The 20,770-nt window shown below is 55.6% G+C and overlaps 4 protein-coding genes across 17 annotated transcripts in view; 3 read left to right on the plus strand and 1 right to left on the minus strand.

Annotated features, from left to right (window-relative positions):
* The window catches only part of KDM6B (lysine demethylase 6B), a 21,677-nt gene extending 11,617 nt beyond the window's left edge, over nt 1-10,060 (plus strand). For 7 of the 13 annotated variants that reach the window (XM_039476052.2, XM_074388153.1, XM_074388145.1 and 4 more), the window contains 21 exons: nt 144-263; nt 566-708; nt 803-944; nt 1,151-1,249; nt 1,357-1,576; nt 1,679-1,771; nt 1,858-2,019; nt 2,103-2,285; nt 2,372-2,719; nt 2,821-5,009; nt 5,099-5,225; nt 5,350-5,455; nt 6,288-6,493; nt 6,598-6,662; nt 6,746-6,817; nt 6,920-7,068; nt 7,224-7,338; nt 7,423-7,610; nt 7,768-7,909; nt 8,253-8,379; nt 8,465-10,060. In XM_039476052.2, the coding sequence (XP_039331986.1) occupies nt 808-944; nt 1,151-1,249; nt 1,357-1,576; nt 1,679-1,771; nt 1,858-2,019; nt 2,103-2,285; nt 2,372-2,719; nt 2,821-5,009; nt 5,099-5,225; nt 5,350-5,455; nt 6,288-6,493; nt 6,598-6,662; nt 6,746-6,817; nt 6,920-7,068; nt 7,224-7,338; nt 7,423-7,610; nt 7,768-7,909; nt 8,253-8,379; nt 8,465-8,776 (5,040 nt within the window). In that variant the 5' untranslated portion in view covers nt 144-263; nt 566-708; nt 803-807 and the 3' untranslated portion in view covers nt 8,777-10,060. Of the gene's footprint in view, nt 1-100; nt 264-565; nt 709-802; nt 945-1,150; nt 1,250-1,356; nt 1,577-1,678; nt 1,772-1,857; nt 2,020-2,102; nt 2,286-2,371; nt 2,720-2,820; nt 5,010-5,098; nt 5,226-5,349; nt 5,456-6,287; nt 6,494-6,597; nt 6,663-6,745; nt 6,818-6,919; nt 7,069-7,223; nt 7,339-7,422; nt 7,611-7,767; nt 7,910-8,252; nt 8,380-8,464 lie in introns of all 13 variants that reach the window. The other 6 variants (XM_074388149.1, XM_074388146.1, XM_074388148.1 and 3 more) reach the window with 3 other exon arrangements.
* A 213-nt stretch (nt 10,061-10,273) lies between these two features.
* Nucleotides 10,274-11,942, plus strand: TMEM88 (transmembrane protein 88). Its single transcript, XM_003929193.3, has 2 exons — nt 10,274-10,546; nt 10,703-11,942. The coding sequence occupies exons 1-2, from the start codon at nt 10,340-10,342 to the stop codon at nt 10,970-10,972; spliced, it is 477 nt and encodes a 158-aa protein (XP_003929242.2). The 5' UTR covers nt 10,274-10,339; the 3' UTR covers nt 10,973-11,942.
* NAA38 (N-alpha-acetyltransferase 38, NatC auxiliary subunit) lies at nt 11,940-13,296 on the minus strand. 2 transcript variants are annotated; one of them, XM_010339806.3, is made up of 3 exons: nt 13,191-13,296; nt 12,271-12,454; nt 11,940-12,099 (listed from the first exon to the last, which is right to left on the minus strand). In XM_010339806.3, the coding sequence occupies exons 1-3, from the start codon at nt 13,278-13,280 to the stop codon at nt 11,987-11,989; spliced, it is 387 nt and encodes a 128-aa protein (XP_010338108.2). In that variant the 5' UTR covers nt 13,281-13,296; the 3' UTR covers nt 11,940-11,986. The 2 variants fall into 2 exon arrangements, with proteins under 2 accessions (XP_010338108.2, XP_003929244.2); XM_003929195.4 differs by lacking the exon at nt 13,191-13,296 and adding an exon at nt 12,638-12,843.
* Nucleotides 13,297-13,341: 45 nt separating this feature from the next.
* On the plus strand, nt 13,342-14,899 carry CYB5D1 (cytochrome b5 domain containing 1). The gene is made up of 4 exons (XM_003929194.4): nt 13,342-13,557; nt 13,687-13,763; nt 13,896-14,114; nt 14,665-14,899. The coding sequence occupies exons 1-4, from the start codon at nt 13,398-13,400 to the stop codon at nt 14,893-14,895; spliced, it is 687 nt and encodes a 228-aa protein (XP_003929243.1). The 5' UTR covers nt 13,342-13,397; the 3' UTR covers nt 14,896-14,899.
* The last annotated feature ends 5,871 nt before the right edge of the window (nt 14,900-20,770 follow it).

Raw genomic sequence — 20,770 nt, forward strand, 5'->3', positions numbered from 1 at the left:
CAGATCCTAGATGGGGACCCTAGGTAGGAGCCGTGGGGTCACATCGGGGTCACCCGGGGCTAAGCCCGTCTGACCGGCTTCGGCGCCCTTCCTCCCCCAGCCTCGGCTGCCGGGCTCACCTCGCTCCCATTGGTTCCGGCCAGGCTGTTACTGAGGCGGAGACACGGGTGATGATTGGCTTTCTGGGGAGAGAGGAAGTCCTGTGATTGGCCAGATCTCTGGAGCTCGCCGACGCGGTGAGAGGACGCTCCCACGGAGGCCGGGTAAGCGGCCGCTGCGTTGCGGGGTGGCCGGGTGACTCCGGACTGGAAGCCTGGTAGCGCAGCCACCCCGTACCTCCCACCGGCCTTTTGGTTCCCTGCCACACACATCCCGGCTCCCAGCCACACTCCTGGGCCTCTAGGGGCTGATTGGATCTGGTGGGCCTCCCCTTGGGGAAAGCCAAGGCCGGGCCTTTTGTACAAATGACAGATTGGTGAATGCCACAGTCCGCTCAGCCCAGCCACTGGGCCTTGACTATGTGCTGGCCAGCTTGTCTCACTCCTTTTCCTCCTTCTGTTTGTAGAATTGGCTGTGAAAGGACCCAGGCAGCCATCTGGGGGTAGCGAGCACTCTTATCAGAGCGGCTGGAGCCGGACCATCGTCCCAGAGAGCTGGGGCAGGGGGCCGTGCCCAATCTCCAGGGCTCCTGGGGCCACTGCTGACCTGGTAAGGGAAGATCTGGGGTCAAGCTGGCTGGGTGTACACTGGCAGCTCTGGTTTTGCCCCCAGTGAGAGCATAATTTTTTTATGCCCAACTCAGGCTGGATGCATCGGGCAGTGGACCCTCCAGGGGCCCGCGCTGCACGGGAAGCCTTTGCCCTTGGGGGCCTGAGCTGTGCTGGGGCCTGGAGCTCCTGCCCGCCCCATCCCCCTCCTCGTAGCGCATGGCTGCCTGGAGGCAGGTGAGAACTTGGGGCCCTCTGTCTCCCGGCATATCTCTTTCCATTTCTGTACCCTTCAATCTGTGTCATTCTCCATGGGTTCCTGTCATTCTGTGGGCTTCTGTGTGGTCCTCAGATGCTTTCTCTTATTCTCTGAGCCCCCTCCTGCCTAGGTAGGACAAGACTGCTCCTTCTTGCTGTATATAATAGACTCCTTCTCTTTCCAGATGCTCAGCCAGCATTGGGCAGCCCCCGCTTCCTGCACCCCTACCCCCTTCACATGGCAGTAGTTCTGGGCACCCCAACAAACCATATTATGCCCCAGGGTGAGTGGACATTTGAAGGTTCTTGGGGTGGGAGGTAAGACCAGGGGCTAGAAAGAGTCCTCTCAAGCCTGACCCCCACCCCCACCCCCACCCCTTCTGCTCTGTAGGGCGCCCACTCCAAGACCCCTCCATGGGAAGCTGGAATCCCTGCATGGCTGTGTGCAGGCACTGCTCCGGGAGCCAGCCCAGCCAGGGCTGTGGGAACAGCTTGGGCAACTGTACGAGTCAGAGCACGACAGTGAGGAGGCCGCACGTTGCTACCACAGTGCCCTTCGATACGGAGGAAGCTTTGCCGAGCTGGGGCCCCGCATTGGCCGACTGCAGCAGGTAGGGTGAGGTAGGGCATGGGGGACAGGATTGTACAACTGTGCCTCTGGCTCCGTGCCCCACGTGATGTCTGCCCTTGCCCTGTGTCCCCCCCACCCCCAGGCCCAGCTCTGGAACTTTCATACTGGCTCCTGCCAGCACCGAGCCAAGGTCCTACCCCCCCTGGAGCAAGTGTGGAACTTGCTGCACCTTGAGGTGAGGCTGGCGCTGAGTGAGTTAGGGAGGAGGGCCAGGCTGTCCCTGCACCCGTGCCATTTTCTCTTCTCTCTTTTTGTTCTCAGCACAAGCGGAACTATGGAGCCAAGCGGGGAGGTCCCCCGGTGAAGCGAGCTGCCGAACCCCCGGTGGTGCAGCCTGTGCCTCCTGCAGCACTCTCAGGCCCCTCAGGGGAGGAGGGCCTCAGCCCTGGAGGCAAGCGAAGGAGAGGCTGCAACTCTGAACAGGTGTGGGTATAGCGGGGCCAGCAGGCAGTGAGGAGGCAGGACTTAGGCAAGGAATGGAGTTCTCACACCTTTTTTTCTCCTAGACTGGCCTTCCCCCAGGGCTGCCACTGCCTCCACCACCATTACCACCACCGCCGCCACCACCACCCCTGCCTGGCCTGGCCGCCAGCCCCCCATTTCAACTAACCAAGCCAGGGCTGTGGAGTACCCTGCATGGAGATGCCTGGGTCCCAGAGCGCAAGGGTTCAGCTCCCCCAGAGCGCCAGGTGAGCCCCTGCCTGTTGCCTTTCACTTCTCAACTGCAAATCCCATGCTCTCTATTCCTCATCCTGCATCCCCATTTATCTCCTAGGAGCAGCGGCACTCGCTGCCTCACCCATATCCATACCCAGCTCCAGCATACACCGCACACCCCCCTGGCCACCGGCTGGTCCCGGCTGCACCCCCAGGCCCGGGCCCCCGCCCCCCAGGAGCAGAGAGCCATGGCTGCCTGCCTGCCACCCGTCCCCCCGGAAGTGACCTTAGAGAGAGCAGAGTTCAGAGGTCGCGGATGGACTCCAGCGTTTCACCAGCAGCAACCACCGCCTGCGTGCCTTACGCCCCTTCCCGGCCCCCTGGCCTCCCCGGCACCACCACCACCAGCAGCAGTAGCAGCAGCAGCAACACCGGTCTCCGGGGCATGGAGCCGAACCCAGGCATTGTGAGTGACAACTTTGACAACTTCGGGTGGAGGGGTGATGGGTGGAGCTCGTCTTGAGGTGGCCCGAGCTGTGCTCCGACCACCCCCTTCTACACTTGCAGCCCGGCGCTGACCATTACCAAACTCCCACGCTGGAGGTCACTCACCAGGGCCGCCTGGGGCCCTCGGCACACAGCAGTCGGAAACTGTTCTTGGGGGCTCCCGCTGCCACTTCCCACCTGTCCCTGCCACCTGGACCTTCCTCACCCCCTCCACCACCCTGTCCCCGCCTCTTACGACCCCCACCACCCCCTGCCTGGTTGAAGGGTGCGGCCTGCCGGGCAGCCCGAGAGGACGGAGAGATCTTAGAGGAGCTCTTCTTTGGGACTGAGGGACCCCCCCGACCTGCCCCACCACCCCTCCCCCACCGCGAGGGCTTCTTGGGGCCTCCGGCCTCCCGCTTTTCTGTGGGCACTCAGGATTCTCACACCCCTCCCACTCCCCCAACCCCAACCACCAGCAGTAGCAGCAGCAACAACGGCAGCCACAGCAGCAGCCCTGCTGGGCCTGTGTCCTTTCCCCCACCGCCCTATCTGGCCAGAAGTATGGACCCCCTTCCCCGGCCTCCCAGCCCAGCACAGAGCCCCCAGGACCCACCTCTTGCACCCCTGACTCTTGCCCTGCCTCCAGCCCCTCCTTCCTCCTGCCACCAAAATACCTCAGGAAGCTTCAGGCGCCCGGAGAGCCCCCGGCCCAGGGTCTCCTTCCCAAAGACCCCCGAGGTGGGGCCGGGGCCACCCCCAGGCCCCCTGAGTAAAGCCCCCCAGCCTGTGCCGCCTGGGGTTGGGGAGCTGCCTGCCCGAGGCCCGCGACTCTTTGATTTTCCCCCCACCCCGCTGGAGGACCAGTTTGAGGAGCCAGCCGAATTCAAGATCCTACCTGATGGGCTGGCCAACATCATGAAGATGCTGGATGAATCCATTCGCAAGGAGGAGGAACAGCAACAACAAGAAGCAGGCGTGGCCCCCCCGCCCCCTCTGAAGGAGCCCTTTGCCTCTCTGCAGCCTCCGTTTCCCACTGACACAGCCCCCACCACCACTGCTCCTGCCGCCCCCGCTGCTGCCACCACTACCACCACCACCACGGCCACCCAGGAAGAGGAGAAGAAGCCACCACCAGCCCTACCGCCACCGCCGCCTCTAGCCAAGTTCCCCCCACCCCCCCAGCCACAGCCCCCCCCGCCCCCACCCCCACCCGCCAGCCCGGCCAGCCTGCTCAAATCCTTGGCCTCTGTGCTGGAGGGACAAAAGTACTGTTATCGGGGGACTGGAGCAGCTATTTCCACCCGGCCTGGGCCCCTGCCCACCACTCAGTATTCCCCTGGCCCCCCATCAGGTGCTACCGCCCCACCGCCCACCTCAGCGGCCCCTAACGCCCAGGGCTCCCCACAGCCCTCCGCTTCCTCGTCATCTCAGTTCTCTACCTCAAGCGGGCCCTGGGCCCGGGAGCGCAGGGTGGGCGAAGAGCCAGCCCCGGGCCCCACGACCCCCACCCAGCCACCCCCACCCCTGCCTCTGCCCCCTGCTCGCTCTGAGTCTGAGGTGCTAGAAGAGATCAGTCGGGCTTGTGAGACCCTCGTGGAGCGGGTGGGCCGGAGTGCCACTGACCCAGCAGACCCAGTGGACACAGCAGACCCAACGGACAGTGGGACTGAGCGACTACTGCCCCCCACCCAGGCCAAGGAGGAGGGTGGTGGGGTGACGGCCGCAGTGGTGTCAGGCAGCTGTAAGCGGCGACAGAAGGAGCACCAGAAGGAGCATAGGCGGCACAGGCGGGCCTGTAAGGACAGTGTGGGTCGGCGGCCCCGTGAAGGCAGGGCAAAGGCCAAGGCCAAGGCCCCCAAAGAAAAGAGCCGCCGGGTGCTGGGGAACCTGGACCTGCAGAGCGAGGAGATCCAGGGTCGTGAGAAGTCCCGGCCCGATCTTGGTGGGGCCTCCAAGGCCAAGCCACCCACAGCTCCAGCCCCTCCACCAGCTCCTGCACCTCCTGCCCAGCCCACACCCCCATCAGCCCCTGTCCCTGGAAAGAAGGCTCGGGAGGAAGCTCCAGGGCCACCAGGTGTCAGCCGGGCTGACATGCTGAAGCTTCGCTCACTTAGTGAGGGGCCCCCCAAGGAGCTGAAGATCCGGCTCATCAAGGTAGAGAGTGGTGACAAAGAGACCTTTATCGCCTCTGAGGTGGAAGAGCGGCGGCTGCGCATGGCAGACCTCACCATCAGCCACTGTGCTGCTGATGTTGTGCGTGCCAGCAAGTGAGTTGGCTGCCTGCTTGACCTGGGGATAGGCTCCTTTCCCCCCATCACCCTGATGTTCCTGTCTTCATCCCACTGCCCTCTCACAGGAATGCCAAGGTGAAAGGGAAGTTTCGAGAGTCCTACCTTTCCCCGGCCCAGTCTGTGAAACCGAAGATCAACACTGAGGAGAAGCTGCCCCGGGAAAAACTGAACCCCCCTACACCCAGCATCTATGTATGTGTGCCACTTGTACTCAGAACGACCCCTACCAGTGGGTTCTAAGACAGTGCTGGGGACAGCTGGGGTGCTCTGAGCCTGGGCCAGGGCTCTGACCCCAGCTCTTCCGGTCATGTCTCAGCTGGAGAGCAAACGGGATGCTTTCTCACCAGTCCTGCTGCAGTTCTGTACCGACCCTCGAAATCCCATCACAGTGATCCGGGGCCTGGCAGGCTCCCTGCGGCTCAGTGAGTATGGGAGGCAGAGTGTCAGGGAGAGCTACAAGGGTCTGGGGAATGTGGGATCCTCTGAGAAATCCCACACCGGAAGACCCACAGTGGCTATGAGGAGTCCTCTGAGTGATGAGTCAGCTGGCCTTGGGCTCTTCTCCTATCTGTCTCTGTCTATCCCCAGCATTTGGCAAGGGAGAAGGGGTTATAGTCAGGGCCCTGGTCATTTCTGAATTTCTTGGTGATTAAGGATGAGAAGAATACAGATTTTAGAATACCCCTAAAGACGTGACTTTGGGGCTGTCTTTCAGTCTTTTATTGCGCAAAATTCCAAACACAGAAAATTAGCGGAAACTGTATAGAAATATAAAGGTCAATCTTGTCTCCTTTATACCTGTATACCTCCCTTCTCCACACTGAGTTATTTGAAGCACATTTCAGGTTTTCACTTGACTGAATCTTTAATTGGATCCAATGGTATCTCAAAGAAGCTGCCATCTTGACTAGAAAGATTCCAAATGGGGAAAAAGAGAACCCACCATTCATTGAGCACCTACTATGTGCCAGGTGCGGTGCACATGGCCACGTGTACACCTGAGGACACTGGTCGAGGGGCTGAGTCCTTGAGCAGCTGCAGGAGAAAGAGGGCTGGTGAGGATGCAGATAGAGGCCAGCACTCGCAGTTTCCTGTGGGGCCAGGGTTTCTGCCTATTTCTCCTGGGCTGAGTTTTGCTAAGCCTAGGACCACCCTGTCAGAGGCCAGAGGAGGAGGAAAGGGAAAGGGTCTGTCGGATCCTTGGTCCCTATCCTCTGCCTCTGCCCCGACGCCCTACTTGGCCCTCCCTTGCAGATTTGGGCCTGTTCTCCACCAAGACACTGGTGGAGGCGAGTGGCGAGCACACCGTGGAGGTCCGCACGCAGGTGCAGCAGCCCTCAGATGAGAACTGGGACCTAACAGGCACTCGACAGATCTGGCCCTGCGAGAGCTCCCGTTCCCACACCACCATTGCCAAGTACGCACAGTATCAGGCCTCATCCTTCCAGGAATCTCTGCAGGTGAGAGGAGAACGTGGCCAGAGGCAGGTCCTGGGACTGGGGGTGCGGTGGGAGGGCTCTTGGAAGGTCTCTGACCCAGGTCTGCCGACCCTCTGGCTGAGCAGGAGGAGAAGGAGAGTGAAGACGAGGAGTCAGAGGAGCCGGACAGCACCACAGGAACCCCTCCTAGGTATGGTAGCGGTGTGTCCCTTCTCTTCCTGCTTCCTTCCCCTCCCTCTGCTCTCCAACAACCTGTGCTCTTCGCCCCAGCAGCAGCGCCCCAGACCCGAAGAACCATCACATCATCAAGTTTGGCACCAACATCGACCTGTCTGATGCCAAGCGGTCAGTGGGGCTGAGGCTAGCAAAGCTGGGGCAGGAATGCGGCTGGGACCTCGCGGCGGGGGCGGGGTGTAGCCTCTCTCTTGTCGCATTTTCGCACCGCAGGTGGAAGCCCCAGCTGCAGGAGTTGCTGAAGCTGCCCGCCTTCATGCGGGTAACATCCACGGGCAACATGCTGAGCCACGTGGGCCACACCATCCTGGGCATGAACACGGTGCAGCTGTATATGAAGGTGCCCGGCAGCCGAACGCCAGGTGCGCTCCACGCCTGGGCGCGTGGTTTCGGGAAGCGCAAGAGGAGGGGTTGGCGGCGGCCGCTCAGCCGTCAGCCAATGAGGGCAGAGGGCGGGGCTGGCGGGGATCGCAGCTCTGACCGGGCCAGCCATGCCGTTCTCTGTCGACCCCTGCAGGACACCAAGAGAATAACAACTTCTGCTCCGTCAACATCAACATTGGCCCAGGTGACTGCGAGTGGTTCGCGGTGCACGAGCACTACTGGGAGACCATCAGCGCCTTCTGTGACCGGTGCGTGCTGTCCCACGCGAGTCAGTCTACCGCGTCCCCGCCCTCGGTCCCCAGTTCCCACCTGACTTTGTGGCCACCTCGCAGGCACGGCGTGGACTACTTGACGGGTTCCTGGTGGCCAATCCTGGATGATCTCTATGCATCCAATATTCCTGTGTACCGCTTTGTGCAGCGCCCTGGAGACCTCGTGTGGATTAATGCGGGGACTGTGCACTGGGTGCAGGCCACCGGCTGGTGCAACAACATTGCCTGGAACGTGGGGCCCCTCACCGGTGAGAGGGTGGGGCAGGTGTTGGCGGGGTATGGGGCCTCAGTCGCAAGGGGCTGGGAGGAGGGGCTTGGAGAGCCGCCAGCAGGGAGGGAAAGGGCTTGGGCCCAGGTATCTGGGGGCTGTGTGAGAGCCCTATTGTGATCGCCTCTGGCCCGCAGCCTATCAGTACCAGCTGGCCCTGGAACGATATGAGTGGAACGAGGTGAAGAACGTCAAATCCATCGTGCCCATGATCCACGTGTCATGGAACGTGGCTCGCACAGTCAAAATCAGCGACCCTGACTTGTTCAAGATGATCAAGTGAGGACCCTATTTGAGTGGGAGCCCATCTCCACCTACCCAATCCCTGTTCTAGTTCTTCCTGTCTGACTGCGCCCCATTCTTCACCTCTCTCCATCCGTGTCTGCCTGTGCCTCAAGCGTTACTGTGCTGGGAAAGCTACCTAGGTCCCTGGTCTTGACCTTTCCTAGTGGTCCAAATAGACAAAAGCCACAGGAAACCTCATCTATGACAGATGCCCAGGACAGAGGAGGGGACCCGGACATGAAGTGGGGAGGGCCCTGGAGCTGCCCCTCTGCCCCTGCTCCAGCCCTACCCCAGCCCTCCTTGCCGGTGGCCTCAACACAACCCCACTGTTCCCCAGATTCTGCCTGCTTCAGTCCATGAAGCACTGTCAGGTCCAACGTGAGAGCCTGGTGCGGGCAGGGAAGAAAATCGCTTACCAGGGTCGGGTCAAGGACGAACCAGCCTACTACTGCAACGAGTGCGACGTGAGTGGGCCGGCTCTCCTGCGCCCCCTGAGTGTGTCCACAGTGGCCCTTCCTCCTCCTGACGGCCCCCTCCTCCCTGCCCCAGGTGGAGGTGTTCAACATCCTGTTCGTGACAAGTGAGAACGGCAGCCGCAACACGTACCTGGTACACTGCGAGGGCTGTGCCCGGCGCCGCAGCGCGGGCCTGCAGGGCGTGGTGGTGCTGGAGCAGTACCGCACGGAGGAGCTGGCGCAGGCCTACGACGCCTTCACGCTGGTGAGGGCCCCGCGGGTGCGCGGTCCGCGGAGGAGGGCACTGGGGCAGGCTGCAGGGACGGGCTTCAGGGGCCTGGCTGCGCCTGCCACTGAGCCACTGCCGGCTTTGTCCCCACAGGCCCCCGCCAGCACGTCGCGATGAGGCCGGACGCCCCGCCCGCCTGCAGGCCCTTGCAGGGCGCCGCGGGGCCACCAGCACACGCCTGGGCTGGACCTGGGTCCCGCCTCTGGCCGGGAAGGGGGTCGGGCCCAGCCCTTCCACCCCATTGGCAGCTCCCCTCACTTAATTTATTAAGAAAAACATTTTTTTTTTTTTTAAGCAAATATGAGGAAAAAAGGAAAAAAAATGGGAGACGGGGGAGGGGGCTGGCAGCCCCTCGCCCACCAGCCCCTCCCCTCACCGACTTTGGCCTTTTTAGCAACAGACACAAGGACCAGGCTCCGGCGGCGGCGGGGGTCACATACGGGTTCCCTCACCCTGCCAGCCGCCCGCCCGCCCGGCGCAGATGCACGCGGCTCGTGTATGTACATAGACGTTACGGCAGCCGAGGTTTTTAATGAGATTCTTTCTATGGGCTTTACCCCTCCCCCAGAACCTCCTTTTTTTTACTTCCAATGCTAGCTGTGACCCCTGTACATGTCTCTTTATTCACTTGGTTTATGATTTGTAATTTTTGTTCTTTTTTTGTTTTTTTGTTTTTAATTTATAACAGTCCCACTCACCTCTATTTATTCATTTTTGGGAAAACCCGACCTCCCACACCCCCAAGCCATCCTGCCCGCCCCTGCGGGGACCGCCCACCGCCGGGCTCTCCCTGCGCCCCAGTATGTGTCCGGGCCCGGCCCGACCGTCTCCACCCGTCCGCCCGCGGCTCCAGCCGGGTTCTCATGGTGCTCAAACCCGCTCGCCTCCCCTGTGTCCTGCACTTTCTTGGACCAGTCCCCCCACCTCTGACCCGACCCCAACCCCGCCTGAGGGTGAGCGACTCCTGTACTGTAGGGGAAGAAGTGGGAACTGAAATGGTATTTTGTAAAAAAAAATAAAGAAAATAAAATAAAAAAATTTAAAGGTTTTAAAGAAAGAACTATGAGGAAAAGGAACCCCGTCCTTCCCAGTCCCGGCCAACTTTAAAAACACAGACCTTCACCCCCACCCCCTTTTGTTTTTACGTGTGAAACAACCCAGGGCCAGGGCCTCACTGGGGCAGGGACACCCCGGGGTGAGTTTCTCTGGGGCTTTATTTTCGTTTTGTTGGTGGTTTTTTGTCCACGCTGGGGCTGCGGAGGGATGGGGGGTTTACAGTCCCACACCCTCGCACTGCACTGTCTCTCTGCCCTAGGGGCAGAGGGGTCTTCCCAACCCTACCCCTATTTTCGGTGATTTTTGTGTGAGAATATTAATATTAAAAATAAAAGCAGAAAAAAATCCTGTTTTGCTAACGTGCTGGTTGATAGCAGGGAGAGTACCGGGAGGGCTGCAAGACCGTGATTGATGGCGAGGGCTGCGCAGACCCTGGCAAGGGCGAGCCCCTCCCCGGAGGTGCCTGTGGAATGTCCAGGGCTCTGGTCCGCTCCTCAGGATGGGGGGTGCCTAATCCTACAGCCGCATTCCAGGATAAGGGGGGTGGGGAGAGGCTGGGCCGGGGGAGGGGCAGGAAAGAGGACTATAAGGCAGCGGCCCAGGAGGGCGGGATACAGGCAGGCCATGGCGGATGTCCCCGGGGCACCACGAGCGGTTCCCGGCGGCCCAGAGCCCCGGGACCCCCTGGACTGCTGGGCCTGCGCTGTGCTCGTAACAGCCCAGAATCTGCTGGTGGCTGCCTTCAATCTTCTCCTGCTGGCGCTGGTGCTAGGGACCATCTTGCTACCCGCTGTCACCATGCTGGGCTTCGGCTTCCTCTGCCACTCTCAGGTGAGCGTGCGCCCCGGGGTGTGAGTGTTGGGTGTTGGTGTGTGGTGATGCTGGCGGTGGGGTTTATGGGCCACAACTTGAACCCGCTTGGGCTGTTTCTACCCCGTGCACAGTTATGGCCCAGTCGGCTTGGGCCTGACTCCTCTTCTCCCACAGTTCCTGCGCTCCCAGGCACCCCCTTGCACCGCGCACCTGCGGGACCCCGGTTTCACGGCCCTTCTGGTCACCGGATTCCTGCTTCTCGTGCCGCTGCTCGTGCTTGCTCTGGCCAGCTACCGCCGCCTCTGCCTGCGCCTCCGCCTAGCCGATTGCCTCGTGCCCTACAGCCGAGCCCTTTATCGGCGTCGGCGCGCCTCGCAGCCGAGGCAAACCCGGGCCTCACCAGGGTCCCAGGCCCTTCCCACATCAGGAAAGGTCTGGGTCTAATTATCCCCGAGTCAAGAAGAACCCTGACGGCTGCCTTCCCTCTTATTCGGCCTAAGGACTGGAAGCCCCGCATCTTCCGACCTGCCCTGCGCCCCACCCCCCCTCGCCGATCGGAGTCCTAACATCCCTTTGGGAACAGCAGCATCAGTGGAGCCAATGCTGATGAAAGCCCCTACATCCCGGAAAACCCCCTTTCCTTCCATTACCCACATCTAAATCCTCAACTTCTGGGCTGGACCCTGCACACCTCCCCCTCAGCCCTGTCGTGAATGGGACCACAATCTCATGCCCTCCTTTTATGGAGCAGCTCCTCCGGTATTTCTGGGGCTGGGGGGCGGGGCCGGAGGGGAAGGAGTGTCCACACGTCAATAAAGATTTAACGAACGTGCTCTGCGAACAGAAGAGTGGCACAAGTACAATCATCCCTGCCCCGTGCCGAGGAACAGGAAACGTGCCAGGGCTGCAAATGCGCAGAGAGCTGCATCCTTCAGACCCCTGGCCTTATCGCTTTTGTCCGTTCTTCCTGGCCAGACCTCGGAGATTTGTCCCTGACCCCAGGCACCTCCCCATCAATAGAGAGGAGGGGGCCCAGCCTCAGCCGCCTGCCCTGCTCCCCTTGGGGACCTGAGCCCGTTCTCTGACCCCAGCTTAGAGGAACTCGGTGTTGCCAGGCCGGGGCGGGAAACAATGGGTCTTCCGGAGCAGGATGACACCCCCTCCCGCCGCAATTCTGGAGCAGCAGCGTGGGAGGGAAGATGCAGGGGCCCACCCTGGGGCCTGTTGGTCTGTCCTTCAGCCCTGTCCCCCATCTCTACCTCTGAACCTGAGAAAACCTTTGGCACCGCTGGACAACCCGGTTGGGAGAGGAGGGTTAAGAGTGCTCCCGACTTCGGATGAAGCCTTTCCTCTAGGGGTGAGGTGTGCTATCCCTGCCCTGCCATCCCAGGTACACACAGACACGGGCCCATTCGGTCGTAAGTTTAATGCAGTCTGAAAGGTGTAATGCGATCGTGGTCAGAGATACGGAGGCCCGGTCAGGCTCTCCCTCTGCACCTCAATGGAAACAATGTGGTGTCCGGGTACCATGGCCAGGCCCAGCACACGGGGCTCCCCGGCAGAGAAGGAATCTGGAAAGAAGGATCAGAGCATCAGGGAAGCGGGCCAGAATCAGTCCTGCCCCTCTGAGCCACGAAAACGGGTCCCAGAAAACAAGGGGTGCAGCCAGGCCCCGCAGGGGAAATGCCTTGCGTAAGGGTCCGCCACATTCCCAAGAGGGTGTGCATTCCCCCGGCACTGACCCGACGGCTTGAGGAACTCCTGCGCCGAGCCCAGGATGACATTGCAGTCGCGGTCAGTGCAGAGGAAGCAGCCAACCAGCGTCCGTCCATCTGTCATGCGAATGCGCATAGTCTTGTTGAGCAGCGCCTCCAGCTGCTGCCGGGCGCGCGCAGCCGCCGAGTCTTCGCGCTCTCCGTCCGAATCCTGCGAGGGGCAGACAAGCGCTCAGACCGCACAACCCTGGCTGCCCGCCCGAGGAACCACAGCTCCCGGCAGCCCGCAGGGCACTCACACGAAGCCCAGAGGCTGCCGGGAGCTGCAGTTCCCCACACCCTCCATCTTGCTGCTCGACTGCCCCTCAGTCCCAGAATCAGAGCCCGTGCTAACCCCGGCGCTGGAGCTGCTTTGACGCCGACTGCAACAGCCATTCTCTTCTCGTAGCAGCATGGTCGGTCCAGCTCCAGCCATTTGCCCGGAGGCCTCCTCTGGGCTTTTCAGCTTCCTAAGCACCTTTCAGGTTGAGTGATCCGAGATCTCGCGAGTGCTCCCGCTCCCTTTCCTTTCGCGAGATCACCTTTTCTCCCACTCCTAGTCTCCTCGGCAACTGCAGAGATCTCGCGAGCTTCTGCTACCTCCCTAGGGCTGCGGCTCACTGAAACGTACTACGCCGGATGTCTTCAGATATCGCGAGACCTTTACCTCAGTTTCTTACCCTTTAGAAACTCTGGAATTTGGCGAGAAAACATTCTTTCATACTGCTTCCTCCCTTACTTTTGTGTCTCAGGGAGATAGTCTGTACTAAATATCCCACGTAACCCAGGCCACTGAATTAAAACGGAGCATATTCGTTTTCCGCGCCTTCCCCTCGCACCCCCGCCGGCTCCAGTTCCTGAAAGCGGCGCAACTCAATTAATCTTTCTATGCCCGATGCGGGACTCACACTACGTTTCCCGTGAACGCTTGCAGTCCCAGCTCCGCCCCGGTGTTTAATCTTCGTGGACGGTGGCCGGGAAAGGACAATGGTTTCCATGTCAGCGGATAAACGCGCTCCCCGTGGCTCCCGGACGCGACGGAGGTCGCAGTAGTGCGTGCGTGCTGAGGAGCAAAGGAGTAACCAAGGGAGCCAGTGACCGACAGAGCAAGAGCCATGCCGCGCCGGGGTCTGGTGGCTGGGCCAGATTTAGAGCATTTTCAGCGTCGCTATTTCACGCCGGCGGAGGTGGCCCAACATAACAGGCCCGAAGACCTCTGGGTGTCTTACCTGGGACGCGTGTACGACCTAACGCCATTGGCAGAGGAATATAAGGGTAAGGGCCACACGTTGGGCCGGGGCCGGAGTGTGTGTGTGTGTGTGTGTGTGTGTGTGTGTGTGTGTGTGTGTGTGTGCTTGCCTGGTTCTTGAAGGGCTGGCATTGACAGTGGCTGCTCTTTCCCAGGGAACTTGCTGCTGAAACCCATCGTGGAAGTTGCGGGCCAGGACATCAGTCACTGGTTTGATCCAAAGACCAGAGACGTGAGTTCTGCTGGAATCTGGGGTTGTGAGTAGAGGCAATGGAGAGCGGGGATGGGGAGGAAAAGCGGAGGCTAGCTAGATCCTTAAATAGGATCTGGCTTCAACCCCCTTGCCCCAAACCCTCCTTTAAAGATCCGCAAGCACGTAGATCCGCTGACCGGCTGCCTGAGGTATTGCACCCCGCGGGGCCGCTTTGTGCACGTTCCGCCTCAGCTGCCCTGTTCGGACTGGGCCAACGATTTTGGGAAGCCCTGGTGGCAGAGGTCGTATTATGAGGTGGGGCGGCTGTCTGCCAAGAGCCGGAGCATCCGCATCATTAACACGCTCACGTCGCAGGAGCACACACTGGAGGTGAGAACTGGTGGCGGGGGTGGGGCGCAGGTTAGAGGGAACAGGAATCCCAGCAAATCTTCAGGCCGATCTTCAGGCTGTCAGTTTTTCCATAACCGGCGGGAGCTGTATTTTCTGTCCTTTACATTGAGGCTACTGAGGAAAGCACAGCACTTAGGTCCCCAGGGTTGGGAATTCTAGGAGTATCTGGGTCACAAGGGGACAAGAGACTCCTTTATAAGCCCGGGACAGCAGTTCATGCATCTTAGTGATGGTGGTCCTTCGAAGCTCTTACATGCTGTTGGACAGCATTTCAACTTTCTTATTAATCTATTGCATGGATATAGTGAGGGGACAGTTGACCCTTTATGGCCATGGGTTAGTTAGAATTGGCTGCCATTCAGATCTGTAGGGTCTTGTTCATTGCATGCTGGAGTTTCGGCTTTTTTCTTTTTCTGGGGCTGTAGAGTGCCTGAAGCTGTTCTCTGCCAAGGGAGGCGCTCTGATCCTGGTGTGTGTATGCATATACTCCGTCCAGAATTCTGGGAGTGGGTGCTTCTATGTTCTCCAGGTGGGGGTTCTGGAGTCAATATGGGAAATCCTACACCGCTATCTCCCCTATAATGCACATGCTGCCAGCTACACGTGGAAATATGAAGGGAAGAACCTGAACATGGATTTTACCCTGGAAGAGAATGGGATCCGGGATGAGGAAGAAGAATTTGACTATCTCAGTATGGACAGTACACTTCACATACCTGCAATACTTCTGTACTTCAATGATGATCTCACAGAGCTGTAGGAAAGGAGATGTACACTCATGTAGACTCAAGACATATTTTGAGTTTGGCTTTTTCTGTGCCTTGAGGAAAAGCGGTGGGGCCGAGGGCTGCCTGGACCTAGATATCCGTTCCTCTCTAGGAACTAGCCTGTGCCCTTCTGAAGTGTAAAGGCCCTATTCCCTGCCTTCATTACAATTTGCTCTGAGAAAATTAGGGAGAATGCTAGAAGTGAATTAATCTTTGGGAATGATAGAAGAAGATCAAGTGTCTTGGTTTAGGGAGATGTAGAAAATGATAGAGTTCAGGCAGAACTGTTTGATAGTTGAGAGTAGTTCTACAAAGGTGAGAGATGGAAGAACTTTTTTGGCAATGATGGAAATGAGATGTGTGCAGGAAGATGGGATTTATAAAAACAGGAACGGGAAATGTTTATCATTGACCATACAAAGCTGGCTTATCTTACTTGTAGAAGAGTATTTGGCAGCTGAAACCCAAGGGAAAGAAAGGAAGTGAATCATTATCAGGCAATTCAGGCTAGATATTATGCTAGGTACTTCACACACACACACACACACACACTTTTTTTTCCCCCTCAAAGAGAAGGGGTCTTGCTCTGTCACCGAGGCTGGAGTACAGTGGCAGAATCATGGCTTACTTCAGCCTCGAACTCCTGGGCACAAGTGATCCTCCCACCTCTGCCTTGAGTAGCTGGGACTACAGGTACCTGCCACAATGCCTAGCTGCTTTTTTTGTTTTTGTTTTTTTTTTTATAGACACAGGGTCTCACTCTGTTGCCCAGGCTGGTCTCAAACTCCTGGCCTCAAGTGATCCTCCTGCCTCAGCTCCCAAATAGCCTCTTCAAGAAAACGACCCCAGAAGGTGGATACCATTACTATTTTACAGATAAGTCTTTTGAAACTTAGAAAAGTTTAATAGCTCAAAGGCACACTAGTTAGAAACTACTAGAGCCAGGATGCAAATTCAAGTCTGTCCAACTCCAAAGTCTATATTCTTTGATAGAAAGGGACCATCTGAATGTCTAATCTCATGTTCATATTTGTAACCACTGCTCTCAGAGCAAGGATTTGGGGTGTGGCTTTGTCCTAGGCTCCTTGCACAACAGGAAAACCGTGAGCCTATTGAATAGTCAGCAGTTAATGTCTCTGGAAGGGGGTTTGCAGAGTTTTCCTGTGGCAAAGAGGAGGCAAGGAAGGCTGTATCAGCTAAGCAATAACGATTGGGGCTACTTCCTTGTTCATCTCATACCCCAAACTTCTCTTCTGACTTTTCTGGGGCAAAGAGGTGGGTATTTACCAAACCGAGGGAAAAATACAGTGGGGAAAAGGCCGGCAAATTAGCGGAGAGGGAGAAAAAGGAGGCAGTTTGCCACTTGGAGAAGATAAGGAAGACAGGGTTGCAAGGTAGTGACTCTCGAAGAGGGACCTTGGCAGGGGTAATGTAAAGAGAGACGCTAAGTCAGGAAACTCTTAGTGACCAAAAAAGAACCACTATGGGGGTAAATGGCTAGATTTGGTCTCCTTCAACTTAAGGAGGGGAGGAGATTTGAGAATAGCAGGTGAACTTCCTGGCAGCAGCAAGCAAAAAAAAAAAATCAAGAAGAATTTAGTGTGTCTTCCTGCCAGGGGGCACCACGGCCTAGCACAGGAGAAGGTGGCCCCTGTAAGATACTGGGTGAGCTGTCTAGGTGTTCTCTGAGGGGTTATGAGAGGCATGAACAAAGGTGGAAACATTGCTGTTGGCTTCAGCAGTATCTAAATTTACTGTGACATGGAGGGCTTAACTCTAACCCCATGGAATGCAGGAGTCCGTCAATTATCTAAATCGATCATTTTGATCTTTAATCAGCTCTGCAATTACGTGTACCTTGTTTGCTCAATTAAACCCTGAACTATTTGAGAATGGAACTATGCTGTTCCTCTAGTGCAAGCCTCAGGGCCTGTCCTGTGCCTATGGGGTGTCCACATTCTGCCAAAACCTGAACCTCTTCCAAAGACTCCTACTTCAGTACCTCTTGCCAGAAACACATCCCTTTCCTCACACATCCAGTCACTCATTAAGTATATTCTGTCTTCTGATATCTCTGGAACCCATCTTTCTCCAAATTACCATCACCTCTTGTCCAGACTGCTGTGGAAACTTCCTAACCTGTTTTCCCGTGTCCACTTCTGCCTTCCATGTTGCGATGAGAGTCAGCTATGAAAAACGAGCCTAAACATCTAACTTGCCTTAGCTTCTTCAGTGGCTTCCACCTGCTTTTGGAATAAAGTCCCAAATTCAAAGGCCTTGTATAATTCAGGCTCATCTCATAATACCCCTCTTTGTCCTCTGTGGCCCAGACACACTGGCTTTCAGTTCATTAAACGTCTTGCCTCAGAGCCCTCACGCAGTGTCCTCTCTGCTTGCAGCACTCTTCCTTTCACCTTCCACCTAGCTGATCCTAAATGTTCCTTCCTCCGGGAGGTCTTTTCTGATTTCTTGGTAGGTCAAGACTTTCTGTTAAATCGGTTAGCACCATGCATTTTCCAGAGTCTTTATGACATTTGTAAAATTATGGATGTAATTGGCTGGCTGCACTGCTAGATTGTAAGCTCATGAGGGCAGAGATCTTGCTCACATCTTGCTCAGTGCTATATTCTCACTGCTGAGCACACAGTTGCTGCTCAATAAATTTTGAATTAACTCAAATATTAAGTAAACTCATCCGTCTACAACTAGTGGGGGAGATGTTGTGCCCTACTAGGCAAGGAAGGACCAAGAAATAGGATGTCTGGTTCCTGTGCTATAGTCTCTACCACAGGATTTTCTTTCCTGGCTTCCCCTATATCCAAAACCAAAAATTATTCCATAGAGGGTCTCTGGCCGAGCATAGTGGCTCATGCCTACAATCCCAGCACTTTGGGAGGCTGAGGCGGGCAGATCACCTGAGGTCAGGAGTTTGGGACCAGCCTGGCCAACGTGGTGAAGCCCCTTTTCTACTAAAAATGCAAAAAATTAGCTGTGCATGGTGTTGTGTGCCTGTAATCCCAGCTACTTGGGAGGCTGAGGCAGGAGAATCACTTGAACCCGGGAGGTGCAGGCTGCAGTGAGCCGAGATAGCGCCATTGCACTCCAGCTTGGGCAACAAGAGCAAAACTCAAAAAAACAGGGTCTCACCAGGTATTTTGGGGGCAATCCATCTGTTGTTTCCCCATATGGCCACCAGGTGGCTGTAATTACCTAGCCAGTCAAGGAGACCAGCCTGGAGATGGGAAAACCCTTCCAAAGTTAGGATTGAAAGGTAGCCCCTGGAGATTTGTAAGAGGGAAGGAAGGACCAGAAAAAAAAAAAAAAAAGGAAAAACCACATGGCTGCCGTTCTGTTAACATCAGGCTTATGCCTGCTTTTTTTTTGGCACAAGCACATGCCAGGAAAGGAGTGCAGTTAGAGAATTTATGGGATAGAACAAAAAGGGGGTCCTGATTACGGGTATGGGAGTTCATGGGGTGAAGTATGGAGGTGATAAAGGAATAAAGACATCACAAATATTTAAATAATAGAATGCATTCATTTATTAATACTTTAAAAAAAAAAAACCGCGAAACTTTCCAGTAGGCACTGCTTTGTTCTCTAAATAGTCAAGTGGATATTTGCATGAGGAGTATGTAAATAATGCTTTAGCCTAAAACCTAGAAAGCAAACAGAACATGAACGCAGGGTCCAAGTCCTCTTGTGGTAATCTGCTTTGTGTTGGAGGGTGGTGGGTGGAGGACGGAATGCTGAAGGGAAGGCTGCCTGTCCTCAGTGAAACACAGCAGCTTCAAAGGACTCAACTGGCAAGATTTCCCCAGGTGAGGTCCCTACATGCACACATCACTGGAGGTCATAAAGAGGCATATGTTCCTTGTAGGAAGCATGCCTGCTCACTGGGATAAAGCACGCACACACGAAAAGATAAATGAGAATAGTACATGATAAAGAACTAAATTACGGTATAGAAAAAGTTGCTACCCTCATGGCAAGTCACAGGTGGATTATTAACCTGGCCATCCTAAACTGTTTCTGAATACTCTATGTGTGTGTGTGTGTGTGTGTGTGTGTGTGTGTGTGTGTGTGTGTGTTGATATGTATTATTTTGGGAAAACAGTGCTCTAATTTCCATCAGCTTCTCCAAATAGCCCAACCCCCTACTCCTACTCCTGAAGTAGTATGGACACACACGCATACACAACAATCATTTAAAGAGCCTCAAAAGTAAAATATCAAAAGTGACAATACAATGTGGTCCCAATATTCTGGCACCTGTCTCAATGGTCTGCCTCAACCTTTGGCAGAACCATGGCAACCCATGGCAGAAATTCCTAAAGCTTTAACCTTTGGGGCTAAATTTATGACTGGTCTCAAGTGTTTTACTACTGTACCAAATGTTGATCTGGCTGTATGTAACTTGGAGCTGAGTAAGGGGATCCATCATTTGGTATTGATACTGTAACATCCAATCATGTGGTTAATGCATCCAGCCCCACAGCTAAGTTTAGGGAGTCCACATGGATGTCCTGCTGTTGGGAGAACAGCCACTTGATGATGGATCAGTAAGAGCACATGGTTTTGCTGTAAGAAAGCACACAGAATTTGCAACCTGAATGATCTTTATCTTGGAAGCCAAAGATTAAGGATTCAAAATCAAATAGATATGGAGCCCAAATACTAAGTATTCTAGGCACACCAGAAGTGGTGCAAAGAAAAACCCCAAAAGCTGGTAAATGAGTAAGTGAAGCAAATCCATCAAAGTGGTAAAAGCTTGAGTGCAGTGGTGTGATCACAACTCACTGTAACCTCAAACTCCTGAGCTGAGGCAACTTTCTGCCCCAGAGTAGCACCACTATGCCTGGCTAATTTTTTATTTTTTGTAGAAACAGGGTCTTCTGTTGCCCAAGTCGGCCTCAAACTCCTGCCCTTAAGCAATCCTCCTGCCTAGGCTTCCCAAAGTGTTGGGACTGTAAGTGTGAGCCACCATGCCTGGCCAATATTTTAAATAATTGTGTACCTGGGTTGGGTATGGTAGCTCATGCCTGTAATCCCAGCACTTTGGGAGGCGGAAGGATCACATGAGGCCAAGATAGGCCTGGCCAACATGGTGAAACCCTGTCTCTACTAAAAATACAAAAATTAGCAGGTGTGTGACAGGTGCCTGTAATCTCAGCTACTCGGGATGCTGAGGCAGAACTGGTTCAACCCAGGAGGTAGAGGCTGTAGTGAGCCAAGATCACCCCACTGCACTCCAGCCTGGGCAACAGAGTGAGACTCCATTAAAAAAAAAAAAAATTGTGTGCATGAAACAAAGTTTGTGTTAAGTACTTATGTATAGAGTTTTCTACTTGTGGTGTCATGTAGGCATCCAAAAGTTTTAGATTTAGGAGCATTTTGGGTTTCTGATTAGGAATGCTCACCCTGTACATACACATACATGTATAGAAGCATATTATTAATATAGTGAAAGTACTATAAAGACAAACAGAATCATATGAGAGTAATGGTTGAATGGTCAGAGGCATGTCTGAGGAAATGCTCACATGACTAATCTGTATTACCTATAGAGCTGCATTTACCAACATTAATCCTCCCAACAAACTTAAGGCTATTTTTATTTATACTGAAAAATGACACTAAAGCAGAGAGAGGTTAAGTAACTTGCCAAAAGTGATACAACTAGTAAGTACCAAGGTAGTCATGGCCCATCCAACTAACATATTGCCTCCCTGCATGTCAAACATGGGATGCTATTCTAGTTACCTATCACTGCGCATTTTGCCAATGAATCTGCAATATGGGTAGGGTTCAGCAGGGACAGCTCACTTCTACTCCAAAGGTATGAAATACTGGGATCCTCTTTTCATC

Source organism: Saimiri boliviensis, chromosome 17 (genome assembly GCF_048565385.1).
Source record: "Saimiri boliviensis isolate mSaiBol1 chromosome 17, mSaiBol1.pri, whole genome shotgun sequence".
NCBI lineage: Eukaryota > Metazoa > Chordata > Mammalia > Primates > Cebidae > Saimiri > Saimiri boliviensis.